The following is a 14114-nucleotide window of genomic DNA, read 5'->3' on the forward strand; positions in this document are numbered from 1 at the left end:
ATGTTATCGAAGTCTCCGGGCAGCCGTGAGGGCCGCCGGTGCCCTGCAGGTGTTGTGCTGGCGTCAGGGCAGTCACCCTGCTCCACCCCGTGGTTTCCTTGTGCGCCCTTTCTCTGCTCGCTGCTGCTGTCACCAGAGGCCTGTTTCAATGCTAGAAATCTGTTGAAATGTTTCCTTACCATCTTGGCTTTCAGAACAAGTCTGGACGAGCAAATATGCTGGCAGATCAGGGCTTTGAGAAAGAGGCATAGTGAAATGCCCGTGATAACGGTCGTTTGCTTTTGTTTAGGTTTTTAAATCTTCGTGGTGAGAAAGTTAAGTGTGGCTCATGCAGAGGGACTCAGGGTGTGTGTGTGTGTGTGTGTGTGTTGTACATTTTTGTGGGGGTATAGGGCTATATTTCTTTTTTTTAAAAGATTTATTTATTTGAAAGAGTTACACAGAGAAGAAGCCTAGAGAGAGAGAGAGAGAGAGGTCTTCCACCCGCTGGTTCACTCCCCAATTGGCCACAACGGCCAGAGTTGCACCAATCCGAAGCCAGGAGCCAGGAACTTCTTTGGGGTCTCCCAAGCGAATGCAGGGGCCCAAGGACTTGGACCATCTTCCACTGTTTTCCCAGGCCACAGCAGAGAGCTGGATCAGAAGTGGAGCAGCCGGGACTTGAACCGGCGCTACAGGGTGATATTTCAACATGTACATCCTGGCACTTGGCACCTGCCAGCTCCTCTCCCAGTTCTTTGTACAGTATCTAGTGCCGCCCCAGTGTGAGCACATCAGCTGTGGACAGGGGTTTGCGGAGCAGCTGGCATCCCAGGCTGGGCCAGGCACTCACACAACGGGACGTGCGCCGTCCACACAAGACCCAGGCTTCATGCCGACGCCTGGATCCCGCGCCGTGAAGCAGCCAGGGCTGCCCCCGAGGTGCACGGCGGGCTGCTTACACACACCCCCAATGTGTCTGCGTCTTCTCTTTGCCCTCCCCCCCAACTCCCCAACCACAGACCTCTAGAACTCGCCCATCAGCGTCACAGAGACCGTGCTGGCCGGGCTGAAAGTCAGGAGCCAGGGGAAGATGGGGAAGGAGAAAGAATGGAGCGAGGGAAGGGAGTGGCCTTGGGGCAGTGAGGACAGAACCACAGGGTCCTCAGGCTGGCAGTGAGGACAGAACCACAGGGCGGCGTCTGTCCGTCCGTGGAAGAGAAGTTCCGCCACCCTGGCCTCTGTCCCTGTTTCTTCCTGACGTCATCTTCTCTTCTTTAGTCACACGAGAGATGAGAGGGAGGGAAGGTCTGGCAGAACCCGGGGCCTCCCTGGGGGCGTGTCCCAGAGGCCTGCCTCACTTCCCCGTGGCCCCCGCGTGGCCCCCTCAGTCCTCAGCGTCCGTCGGCAGAGTTCCTTTCCAGGGGAAGTGAGGCCTCTGTCTGGTCACACCCCGCCCCCAGCCGGCTGACTCTCAGGTGTGAGTGTGCCCTCCGTGGGCTTCACGCAGCTGCCGCCAGGCCAGAGCGGGCTCCGGACGCCGAGTCGAGCCTCTGCCACCCGACCGGGGCAGGCTGGCAGTGAGCGCTCTTTCACTCCTGCCCTGCTAGACCTCCCCTTCGCTCCACCCCTGCTCTTCTGCGAACGTCTCCGCAGTCCACTGAGCTGCCCGAGCAGTGTCATTGTGTCACACACACACAGCCCGCCAGCCGTGCCACAGTCGCGTCCTCGTGCTGGTCTACCTCTCCCACCGTCACCACCACCTTTCCCATCCCAGTGTCTCACCCTGCCCCCTCCTGACTGGCATTCCAGCCTCTGTGGTCAGGTTCCCTCCCTCACCTCACCTCACCCCTGCAGCTCCAGGCCAATGTCCCCACCACCTTGGGAGGCCTTTGCTGGCCACTTCCATGCACGGGCCCCTGACTGCTCCCAGCACTCACGTCTGTCTCCTGCCCCAGCCTTCCTGCACCTCCCCCCATCCAGCCAGCGGGAAATGCAAGGCCCAAGGGTGTGCAGTGCAGCAGGGTTGGCGCTTCCACCCTCCTAAAGACCCCAGGCCGCTTCAGGCCCGCGCTGCCTCCCCGGTGTGGAACCCAGACTCAAGCCCACTGCACCTGGGCCAAGCCCTGTGGGAGCTGGTGCGTGGCGATGGGCGCCCTTCCTGGTTTCTGCAGCTCCTTGCTGTGCAGGTCTCCACCTCCCCTGCTCTGGACAGCAGCCAGCTCGCCGGGCGGGCGGGTGACCAGGAGACCCTGCGGAGCCTTCTGGCCCTGGGGCTTTCAGAAGCAGCTGCTGCTGACGCATCCGTTCCCGCCCCTTGCCTCTCCGCTCTGGGTTCTCCTCCACCGGCTGGCCTGTGGGCTGTGCTCACAGACAAGCTTCAGCCACGGGAACCTTAGTGTGGCGCTGTGCTGCCGCTGTCCTGACCCCGTGCGGGAGTGTCTCCGGGCAGGTACCAGAGGACCGCCCCTCCCGTGAAGGGCGCCGCCCCCTAGCACGGCTGGGTCCCTGTCTGCTTGTTCAGGGCCCTCCTGCTACCAGCGGTGGAGTATCCCACCGCGGTCTGGAGGCCAGGCTGCCTGCTCAAGCTGGAGCCGAGGTTAGAATCTGCAGTGCTGCAGACAGCTACAGTGTTAGGCTGACGTTTGTGAATTGCTCGATGCCAAGGCAACGAGGTGAAAACGGGAGTGCAGAGGCTGGACGGTGAGCGCCGGCGTTTGCCCTTCCTGTTCTGACACGCCAAGCTGCCAGCTCTCGCCGGGGCCGTGCCCTTCAGGTCCACGCTACCCGAGAGCAGTGCAGTCCGGGCTGGGACGGGACAGGAACCATGTGTCAGTCTGTGACGCCGCTCCGTTCACGGCAGTGCTCACTGTACAGTGCATCCTACAGTGTATTGGGGCTCCTGCGATTCTAATTAGCCATGAAGCCGTTGGCCAAAATGTAGTATTTTCAGATAAGTTCTTGTTTTAGGTTACTGAAGTACCTCCCATAAGAAGGAACTTAATTTCTTACCCCCCATCCATCTTTTTTTTTAAAGATTTATTTATTTGAAAGACAGAGAGTCACAGAGACAGAGAGAGGGATCTTCCATCTACTGGTTCACTCCCCAGCCGAAGCTGGGCCAATCTGAAGCCAGGAGCCTAGAGCTTCTTCTGGGACTCCCACGTGGGTACAGGGGCCCATGGGCTTGGGTCATCTCACACCGCTTCCCAAAGCCATAGCAGAGAGCTGGATTGGGAGTGGAGCAGCTGGGACTCGAACCAGCACCCATATGGGATGCCAGCACTACAGGCAGCGAGTGAGCAGTTTTACCCGCTGCGCCATAGTGCCGCCCCCGCCCCCCATTCTTAATGACCTAAAATTCTCCCAAGTAAATCATTTTTTGTTCTTTCGCAGCCTTTGTTCTCAGGATTTTTCAGTTGATTTTTAAAGATAAACTCCAGGGAGTAGGTTATCCCGGAAAGGGGAGGTGACCTGATGATGAAGTTGCCCTACTTTGATAAGATTAATGCTGTCTTGTCAGTGACGCCAGGTCCCCACAGAAACGCCAGTCCTTGCCAGGAGCGGACAGAAGCCACCTGTGACGAATGTGGCGCTGGCGTCAGAATTCCCTCCAGGGCTCGGGAAACTCAAGGTTGATGTTATGCAAGATCCAGTCCCGATTGAGCACAGGGCGCCAAAGAAGGCAGGAGGTGGCCCCATCTCTGGCTTCTGTAAACAGAGCTCACTGGGGCCGGGAAGGCCCCAAGTCCCCCTCATTGGAGCAGAAAGGAGGTGTGCTGGCCAGGACCCTTCCCTGTGTCCCGGGAGTAGTCACGGCCCTGTCCGTCAGAACCAAATAAGCTGAGCTTCCCCCAGGAGACTTCTTCTCCCCAGACAGCTGGGCAGCGCCCAAGAGCTTCACTTCTGTCCAAAATAAGTAAGCTGGGCCTTGTGTTGTGACGCCACAGTCCCCTGTTGAAGGCAGAGGGCTTCAGACATGGGCATGTCCCTGTCCCCCACGACTGGCACTGAGCCAGGTCCCCTGTGACACCCCACACCAGCCACCCTCAAAGAGCGGCTGCTTTCAGTGAGTTTGCTCTCAAGTAAGATTGGAACCCGGGAGCCAGCTGTCCAGTACCCGGTCCATGTTGCTGAGGAGCCTCGCCTGGGCCAGGATGGTGTGGAAGGCCCCTCCCTCTGGCCAGCGCCTCTCCTTCCCAAACCCTCCAGCACCACAGGGAGTCCGTCCAGTTGCGTGATCACATTTCTCTGTCCTTGTGGCTCTCGTCCTCAGTTGTGACGCACAGGCCCGGTCACCCTGGTCATCAGAGGAACTCATGGGAGCAGCTTGAGGCCGAGGGTCCGGGGTTCTCAGTTAGAGACCTGCTTCCCGCCTCCTTGCCAAGGCAGCGCAGGGCCTGTCCCTGGCTGTGATGAGAGGAAGCATCGCTGAATTCAGGTACCCGGCCAGCGCTGGGTGGCTTTGCCCTCTAGCGAGTTGCCCACAACTAACACACAGGGGTACCAGCCTCCTCCTGGCCGCTGGTACGCCAGTGTTTTCAAAGGAACTGACTGCTGATTCCACCTCTTTCCTGCTGTGTCCTGGAATTCTCCACATGCCTGGCTCACGAGAGGCTCATCTCCGGGGCTCCCTGAGCAGGGGTGATGGGGCTGTGTCCTGCAGACCTGGAGGGTCCCGTGGGTAGGTCCTGTCTCGTGCCCAGAGGAGACGTGAGCTTTGTAGGACCGAGGCCACCCCCACACCGGGTGTGGCGAGCGGTGTGTGGTTAGAGGTGAACTTGTGGCCTGAGTCGCTTCTCCATCCTGAGGATCGTGGCAGCATTCCACAGGATTCAATGAGACGGGCCGTCCACACCCTGGGCCTGCTGGCCTTCGGGTCGAGTCTGTGACTTGGCTGGCACTGGGGGCCGGGCACCCTCGCCCCTGACTGCTCACTTGCTCGGGCACCCCAGGTACTCTGCAGAAACGTAGGGGCTCAGGCAGGCCGCCCTGATGTCCTAAACTCCTCGCCCAAGCAGTCCCACTCTGACTATAAATAAAAATTCCTGCCGCACAGCGAGCAGCGCCGGGCACAGCCAGATCCTAAAATAAACCCCAGGCCGCACTGCTGCGTGCCAAGTGTGACGGCAGATGGCCTGCAAGGCTCTCCTGGGGGAGCAGATAGAGACCCGGACTTGTGGGCAGTGGGGTGGTCCTGAGTTCTGACGCAGTCCTCAAGGCACAGAATGCGCCTCAGGGTGACTGGAGCCAGTTTCCTTGGTTTCCCCGCCCCTTCAAGGTGCTTGGCTGCTGTCCCAGGGACCGCATAGCCGGGAGACCGGAGTGTGGGCCTGTGCCGTGCTGCGGAAGGCAGGCCCCTTTGTCCAACTCTTCTGGGCGACTGCCCCAGCCTCCTTCCCACTGCAGGCCAGGCAGCGGTTTAGGGACTTTAATTAGACACCGTGGAGCCAGTTGCTGGGGGTATTGGGCCCCCGGCTTGCATGTCAGGGCAGCAGAGGACACGGAGGGGAGCTTGTCACACCGCGGGCTCTCAGCATTGTCTCATTGGACAACCTCAGAAACCCTGTTTTCACCCCCACTTTGAAGACTGGCTAGGGCTGACGAACTTACATCACTTACCCACAGTCCCACAGGTGGAAAGAGGCACCATCCCCAGCCGTCCTCCAAGGGAAGCCCGGGGGTCTGAGAGTCCTGAGCTCGCCAAATCCAAGCCCACCCGCTCAGAAGCCGTTGTGTGCGTGGGGAGCAGGTGTTCAGCCATCGCAGGGTGGGCTTTGTGCCAGTGGGCTTACCCAAACCAAGTGGCAACAAACAGGCAGGAGGTGTCAGCAGATCTCGTGGCAGCGCCGAGCCCTGGGAATGGGCATTGGACAGCTCTAGAGTCAGGGACTGAAGCCACTGCCTAAGAGTTCATGGGGGTTCCATCAGAGCAGCCCCCGCACCACAGATCGCCCACCGCAGAGGGAGGTCCCAGGACTGTCCTTGCCAGCTGCTGGGAGCCTGGGAGCCCGGGCTGCAGCCCTGCTCCTCCAGACAGGAGGGCGTGGACGGAACTTGGGCCGAGCTGGCGCTCCGTGGATGCCACTTCCACTGATGACAGCTGTGGCGGAAGGTCGGCCTTGAGGGTGTGGCTCAGGCGGGGAAATGAGGCATGTAAAAAGTGGTGCCCGGGGCAGGCGTTGGGGGTCTGCTGTAAACCTAGTCCCAGGGCAAGCCCCCGGCTGTGATGGGGACAGCCGGGAAGGGCCAGGGCTGTGGCACAGTGGAGGGGGATTGCTTTGTTCCTGGGTCCTGGTAGCTCTTTGTCCAGGTTAAAGGGTTGCTTTGCAAAGCTGCTTAAGGATATGAGTTAGTTTGAAACTTTTTTTTCTCTCTTTCCTGTATGCGTGGGTTCTGAAAGTCTTGCCCACAGCAGGTGCAGAGAGCGAGAGGGAGTGGTTCTGAGGTTGCCATCTGGAGCCCTGCACAGGTGGCACAGCCCCGCCCCGTTCCCCGTGACCTTAGCAGCAGGCAGGCAGCCGGGAGGCCAGAGCCCTGGCCTAGGATTGCTCAGTGGGCATTGGCGGTCACTTCTGAGCCTGTGTCAGGCTTCCCTCTCTGCTGAGAATCCCGGAGAGCGCTGTGTTGCCAGAACACTGCATTTCTGCGAGAAGCTAAGGGGGAAAGGACAGGATAGTCTCTCCACAATTTCAGCTAGCTTGTGGCTTCTCTTCTAAAAGGATTTGCAGCAGATACAGCATTTACAAAGATTGTGGTGGTTGATTCTTAAATGACAAAGCCCAAGAGATTCATCCAAAAGATTGAAAATGGATAAATGTGACCACAGTGTTGAGTCCAGCCGTAAGGCCCCTGAAAGGGCAGAGGCTGGGCTGTGTGGGGGCTGCTCCTGCCGTGGGCGCCTGTGCCCTGCACGGGATCTGCTGACCTCCAGGGGCACCCAGGGCCATTCTCCCTGGAGTCCCCTGTCCAGGAAGCAGCACCAGGTGGGGAGACTGTGGAGGTCAGCCAGCCATGGTGGGGGGTTGTCCTATCCCGAGTTAGACTCACCGTGAACAGCCTGTCACTGCTGAAGCACCGTTAACCTAATCGCTTTTTCTCTTGTCTGTTCTCTTCCCGTATTCTCGTGCGTGTGCGTGTGTGTGTGTGCGCCACTTGGATTCTGCAGTACAAATCTGTGTTTAGGTCCTACTCCCAGGACTTCGTGCCTCACCACCAAGCTTCCGTTCAGCCTTTCCTTCCGCCTACCTCCTCTTCCTCTCCACATTTCCCACCTGTCCACCAGTCTCAGAGCTCGGACTTAGCGGTGCCACCCGTGGCCAGTCCGCCTCCCAGCACCGTGGACGGCCCTCTCTCATCTTCCCAGGAGAGCAGCTTCCATGGGAACACTGTCTGCCTTCCTCCTGAAACCTCTTTCACTGACTCGGTGAGAACTCACATGCACCTGCGCGTCTACACGGTTCTAGAACGCGGTGTCCTGCGCACGGAGGGCCCTGCCTGCCCGTCGTGCCCGGGCAGCATGACTGGGCTGACACTGAGGACAAGGCCCCCAGACAGGAGCCCGAGCCTTGAATGCAGAGTTCCAGCCAGCCAGAACCAGGGACTGCCTGGAAACAGCTACCCAAAGCAGGAGACAGAAAACCCTGCCAGCCAGCCGGTGGTCTGTAGGGAAAAACACAAAAGCCTTCTGGAAGCGAGGAAGTGACACAGTCCAGGCCGTGGCCTGTTGGGCTGCTTGTGATGTCCAGGGCAGAGGCCTGGCTTCCTGTCCTCCGAGACAGGCTGGAGGACGCAGGCGGCTGGGGAGCGCTGCCCCGCCGCAGCCGAGCCGTCCGCGTGTGCGGCTGCTTGGCCCCCTTGTCGCCCCCACCACCCTGCTGGGGCTCCCTTTCCAGGACAGGCTCCACGATGCTCTGGAAACCCTGGGGAAGATTCACGGGAAACCTGGGCCCCGCTCTAGAGGCAGGAGGTGGCACCCAGCTTTGGCCTCTGGGCCTGGGGAGTCCCTTCCAAGTGCAGTGCCCCTGTCTTCGCTCTCCTGCAGAAGGGGGCGTCACGGTCAGGGCCAGCGCTGCTGGCTGCCGTCCGAGCCGTGAGTGCTGGCAGGAGGGCCCGGCCCATGTGTCTCTGCTCTCATCCTGTCTCCTTCAGAGTGAAAACGCCAGGGAGGAAGCTGGTGAGGGTGAATATGTCAGTCTCTCTTCCTCTGGCCAGAGCAGCGAGGAGCTGGCTCCCTCTCGAGGAGTAAGTAACCTCGGGGCAGCCTCGTGCATGTGGCCTGGCCTGGCAGGGGTTGGGCCCCTGCTGTCCCGAGGCCACTTCCCTTGCACCTGCTTCTGTCTGGCTGAGACCCCCGTCCTGGCCACCAGCAGGCCAGGCCCCCTTGCTCCCGCTTCAGTGCGCCCAGAATCCGACCCGACAGGTTTTCTAGGACTCGCCAGGAGCAGCCCTGCGTGGGCCTTGGCCGCGTGCCCAGTGTCTCACCGTAGGATTTCTTTCTACCCCGTCTTCTAGCGTGAGCTTCTTCTTCCTTGGGTGGGCGACGCTTCTCCCTACACGGCCCCTTCAGCCCCTTCCCACCTTCTCCCGGCATGCTCCCTCCCCTCACATAGCCACTTCTAAGGAGGCGGTGAGTGTGGCGCTGAGCCTTGCCGGCAGGTGCACAGCCCCCTGGTGTGGCTGTCCCACACAAGGCACTGAGTACAGCAGTCAGCTTTCCAACAAAATGCAAGAAGCTCAAGAGTTTCAGAAATAACTCCCCCATGAGCCTGAGTGGCCGAGTTTCCCGAAGACTTGAGTCCTCCCCAGTGGTCACCTCAAAGCCAGGCTCAACCCATAGAGAGCACGGCCGCCCCCATTAGGATGGTCCTGCCATGGCCCCCCGTGGGGCTTGACACCTCCACGCAAGTCCCACAAGTCACAGAACAAAGGAAATGGAGTTGGACCCTGTGCGTGGGAGCTGAGCTGGCGTCCCCAGCTTGCCTGTGCCCTGCAGTGGCTTGTGCCCCGGCATCGTCTCATTAGGCCTGCGCATGGTGGATCCGTCCTCCTGGCTTTCCTTGGCACTCTCCCTCTACCGGTGACCACTTGCAGTGTTGGCTTTCTCTTTGCCGTGGGGTGCTCTCCATGGTGACGGCCCAGGTAGTCTCCCACCTTATTGCTCCATCGTGGGCTGGGGGCAGACCAGGGAGGGACGTCAGAAAGCCATGTTGTCATGAGCAGCGTGAGCCCAGAGCTGGGAGGAAGTGAGGGAGGCTGTCCGCAGCGGGCAGTGGGCCTTGGGGACTGTCCTGGGCTGAGCCTTCAGTCCTGCAGACTTCAGCTCGGACGTCAAGGGTTTTGCCGCTGGAGAGCCAGCCCAGTGGTCTGGGCGTGTCCAGGCAGGGTCAGTGTGTCTGCAGTGGGCATGGTGGGCTTCGGAGAGGAGAGGTGTGCCGAGCCCTTGGCCGGCAGAGGGGCTGCTGTACAGTCCATGTTCTAAAAGAGGTGGTGCAGGGGGCTTCCTCGGGGCTGGCCGCTGACAGATGTGCCGGTGAGTGGCACCTTTCCCTCTCTCGAGGCAGGGTGCTAGTCTCCAGAGGGCTGTGTCTCCATAAATGCCCGTGTTCATCGTTAATGGTTCCCATCTTGGACTGCTCCATAGGAACCTACGCTCCAGAGGCACTTGGCAGGTGGGAGACTCGGGAAGACGGATTGACCCAGAACAGGCCCCTGTGCAAGCCCAACTCTCGCTTCTCTTTGCAGGAGTCGCCAGCTGGGAAAGACGCCCATTCCAGGGATCCCGCGCTGGGCGGAGGCACGCCTGGCAAGGAGAGCCGAGACGGCGGCGAGAGGTAGGAAGGGAGCGGCGTGTCCACTCGGGGGCCGGCCAGCGCGCCGGGCCTGCAGATGCTCTCCCTGGTCCCCAGAATGATACGTGCCCAGGGTAAAAATGCAGGAAGTGTGGAAAACGACAGGAGAACAGGAGAAACCACCATAACCCCACCCCGCAGAGGCCCTGAGTCTGCCGTCCACAAGGCACCTGTGCGAGTCCTGCCCGTTCTCTGCTAAGCGCCAGGCTCCTTGGCCCCAGCCCTTCGAGCTGAGGTACAACGGGGAGTGTAACAGACCCGGCCCTGCCTCCTGTGGACGTTTCTAAATAGGCTGTGTGGCTGAACCCCCTGAAGGTAAGTTACACGTTGTGCCTCTCCCACATGAAAGCCCCTGGTGACAGAACCTTATTCCACCGGCGGAAGCTAGGAGTCCCTCCTAGCACCTGCCAGGCAAGCCAGGCTCCCCGGCCACACCCTCATTCCCTGCAGCCGAGGTCAGTCCCGAGTGCGCCTTGGTTTGGCGGCTGGTCTCTCACCTCCTGCATTCCCCAGGTTAGCACGAGCCAACCTGACCAGGCTTACCAACATGCAGTGTGTTTCCCCAGCATGCACTTGCGAAACAGAGTGTGTGGGATCCGCACGTGGGCATCGTCTTGGCACCACCCTCGCTGTGGAGTGTTCCACATGTCCTCTGCCTGTTTCGGTCAAGGTTCTGCCACTTGTGAGGTCCTGAGTGGCCTTAGCAGAGCTAATGCCTGTCACTGTCAGACGTCAACGTGAACTGGTGAGGGGCAGCAGTAGACAAAAAGACATGAGGGAGTGGGGGTGGGCCTCTGGGGAGGGCTGCCTGCCCCACCATGCCTCCTGCACCTGCAGGGCCGTCTGCCCCCTCCCCGCACATCCAGGGCCCTGTGCCCCCCCTCGTACCTCCTACACCTCCAGGGCCCTGCCCCCCGACCCCCGCACCTCCAGGGCCCTGCCCCCCACCCCCGCACCTCCAGGGCCCTGTGCGCCCCCACCCCTGCGCCTCCAGGGCCCTGCCCCCCCCCCACCTCCCGCACCTTCTGGTCCCTGTGCCCACCCACCCGCACTTCCGGGTCCCTGTGCCCACCCCACCCCCTCCAGGGCCCTGCCCCCCCCCCCGTACCTCCAGGGCCCTGCCCCCCAACCCCCGCACCTCCAGGGCCCTGCCCCCCCCACCTCCCGCACCTCCAGGGCCCTGCCCCCCCCACCTCCCGCACCTCCAGGGCCCTGTGCCCACCCACCCGCACCTCCAGGGCCCTGCTCCCCCACACCTCCGGGGCCCTGTGCCCCCCCACCTCTTGCACCTCCGGGGCCCTGCCCCCCCACCCCCGCACTTCCAGGGCCCTACCCCCCACTCCCGCACTTCCAGGGCTCTGCCCCCCCACCCCCGTACCTCCAGGCCCCTGTGCCCACCCACCCGCACCTCCGGGTCCCTGTGCCCCCCCACCTCCTGCACCTCCGGGGCCCCGTGCCCCCGCACCTCCGGGGCCCTGTGCCCCCCACCTCCTGCACCTCCGGGTCCCTGTGCCCCCCACCTCCTGCACCTCCGGGTCCCTGTGCCCCCCCACCTCCTGCACCTCCAGGGCCCTGTGCCCCCCCCACCCGCACCTCCGGGGCCCTGTGCCCACCCACCCGCACCTCCGGGGCCCTGTGCTCTAAGTCTGATTGCTCCCCAGGCTGAGGTGTCCAGGTGCTAGGTTTATTGGTTTAGCAGCAGCAGGATGGTTCTCAGAGCTCCAGCCAACCCTCGTGACGAGCAGACAGGTGGGGCCGGCATTGTGACGCAGTGGGTTACACTACCACCTGTGATACCGGCATCCCGTGAGTGCTGGTTCAAGTCTCAGCTGCTCCACTTGCCACCCAGTTCTCTGCGAATGCGCCTGGGAACCCAGCAGGTGACTCAAGTGCTTGGGCCCCTGCCACCCACGTGGGAGACCAGGAAGAAATTCCAGACTCCTGGCTTTGACCAGGCTCAGCCCTGGCCATTGTGGCCACTTGGGGAGTGAACCAGTGTGGTGGAATGAGAAGGCCATGCCAAGATGGCCACTGGCAACAGAGCCTGCCTGGCAACAGGCTGTGATTGGTTAGGGCATAGACCGCCCCTTGACTGGATTGGCTGCCTTGGCTATATAAGCTGCTATACCAACTGAAATAAACGAGTCTGCGGGCTGCTTGCCTCTGGCCAGCTTTCACCCAGCTCCCGGGGTCTGTGTGGTGACTCCGTGCCTCTTGCCCCCACCACGCTCCTCCTCTCAGAACGAATCCACCTCAACAAACCAGCAGGTGGAAGATCTGTCCTTCTCTCTTTGTAACTCTGCCTTTCAAATAAAAGCAAAGCAGAAGGGTGAGCACAGGGACTGGTCAGATACGGGGCTGTGTCCCCTTCCCCAGAGGTCAGACCCCAGGCTGGACGGCGACGAGGCATGCTGCAGCCTGGCCCACCCACTCCCTTAGTGAGGAGCTTTTTTCTTTTTTAAAGATTTTCTTTTATTTAAAGGCAGGGTTACTTTGGCAGGGGGAGAGAGAGATTTTCCATCTGCTGGTTCTCTCCCCAAGTGGCAGCAATGGCTGGAGCTGGGCCAGGCCAAGGCCAGGAGCCAGGAGCTTCTTCTGGGTCTCTCATGAGGCTACAGGGGCCCAAGGACTTGGGTGATCTTCCACTGCTTTCTCAGGCCAGTAGAGGGCGCTGGATCAGAAGCGGAACAGCCAGGTGTTGACCTGCCACCCATATAGGATGCCGGCACTGCAGGCAGAGGCTTAACCTGCTACGCCACAGCGCTGGCCCTGACACAGTGGTTTTTTTTGTTTTTTGTTTTTTCCCAAGATTGATTTATTTATTTGAAACTTAGAGTTACAAAGAGAAAAGAAGAGGCAGAGATCTTTCATCTGCTGGTTCACTCCCAAAGTAGCTGCAACAGCCAGGGCTGGGCCAGGCTGAAGCCAGGAGCCAGAGCTTCATCCGGGTCTCCCATGTGGGTGCAGGGGCCCAAGCACTTGGGCCGTCGTCCTCTGCCTTCCCAGGTGCATTAGCAGGGAGCTGGATCAGAAGCAGAGCAGCTGGGACTTGAACCGATGCCCATATGGGACGCCAGTGTTGCAGACAGCGGACTCTCCCAGGCTCCGGGGCACGTGTTTTTGTGTCCCAGATACTTAGGGTTAAAAGTGTGACTTGTGTCCACGTGGCTGGCTCAGCATGGCTGCTAAGAACAAGAGTAAGACGGGAACGGGGCACGTCGGTGTCTGCAGACCCGGCTGGAATGCCCGGAGCTGGCCTTGGCCCCTTGTGCCCTGCCGGAGACGTCCTCTCCCTTCTCCCCGTCCTACAGATGTAACCGTCCGGCGCTTCAGGCCTCAGCCTGCCTGTCCCACCCCTATGTCCTTGCTCATACCCCTTGTGCCCCCTCTGCCCCTCCTCCACCCCCCAGTGCTGCTTCTGCTCTGCTGAGACCGGAGGACAGGCGTCGGCCTGGCCACCGCTTTGCCTCGGCGCCAAGCGGAGGGTCCCTGGAAGAGACTCGGGGTGGGACCGAGGCCGGTGCTGCGTCTGCCGCACCCCTCTCCTTCAGTACCGACTGCATGTGTGTAGACGGTGGCCGGGACGAAGAGCAGCTGGGCCCTGCACTTAGTGAACAGCTCGGCTCCAGCCCCTCCAGCTCCTGGTGGGCGTGGGCCGCAGCTGGTCAGCAGCAGAGTGGGCAGTCCTGGCTCCGCCCACTGCTCAGGCCTCAGTTTGTCTGGGGCGGGCCGCTGTTCTGGTGCCCATCACAGCCAGCACTGCCTCGGCCTCTGGGTCTCTGGCGCCCAGGGGCTCGTTTGGCGCTTGCAACACAAACTGCCTCTCTCTGCAGGGCCTCCCAGTCACCAGACGGTCTAGAAGCGGCCCAGTCGGAGGACGAGGTAGATGAGCTGTCCCTCATCGACCACAACGAAATTATGGCCAGGCTAACACTCAAGCAGGAGGTGAGGACTCCTGGGCCGGGGTTCTACGTCTCGCCCCCCAAAGCAAGAGCAAGGGGGTTTGGGGGCACATGAGCTGGAGCACTCCAGGCTGCGGGCTCCCAGAGGGAAGGAATTCCACAAGCATCCTGTCCCCTGCTCCAGTGTTCATGGAAAGTGACTTGGGATCACTGTGGACACGTCACGTGGCACCACCACGCTCCCAGGGGCCGGGCTGGAGAGCTTGTTAGAACCATCGGCACATCGGCACTTGGCACGGAGTCTGCACGGGGGGCCCTCACCACTGCTAGACATTTTCGTGTTGTTGATAAAACAGACCCCTGTAGCTGCAGCCTGAGGGGC

General features: G+C 61.0%; 1 protein-coding gene across 4 annotated transcripts in view; it reads left to right on the plus strand.

Annotated features, from left to right (window-relative positions):
* The window catches only part of RAPGEF1 (Rap guanine nucleotide exchange factor 1), a 142588-nt gene that overhangs the window by 115989 nt on the left and 12485 nt on the right, over positions 1 to 14114 (plus strand). For 3 of the 4 annotated variants that reach the window (XM_062207331.1, XM_062207330.1, XM_062207332.1), the window contains 2 exons: positions 9724 to 9812; positions 13664 to 13775. In XM_062207331.1, the coding sequence (XP_062063315.1) occupies positions 9724 to 9812; positions 13664 to 13775 (201 nt within the window). Of the gene's footprint in view, positions 1 to 7147; positions 7406 to 9723; positions 9813 to 13663; positions 13776 to 14114 lie in introns of all 4 variants that reach the window. The other variant, XM_062207333.1, reaches the window with a different exon arrangement.

This window comes from Lepus europaeus, chromosome 12 (assembly GCF_033115175.1).
Source record: "Lepus europaeus isolate LE1 chromosome 12, mLepTim1.pri, whole genome shotgun sequence".
NCBI lineage: Eukaryota > Metazoa > Chordata > Mammalia > Lagomorpha > Leporidae > Lepus > Lepus europaeus.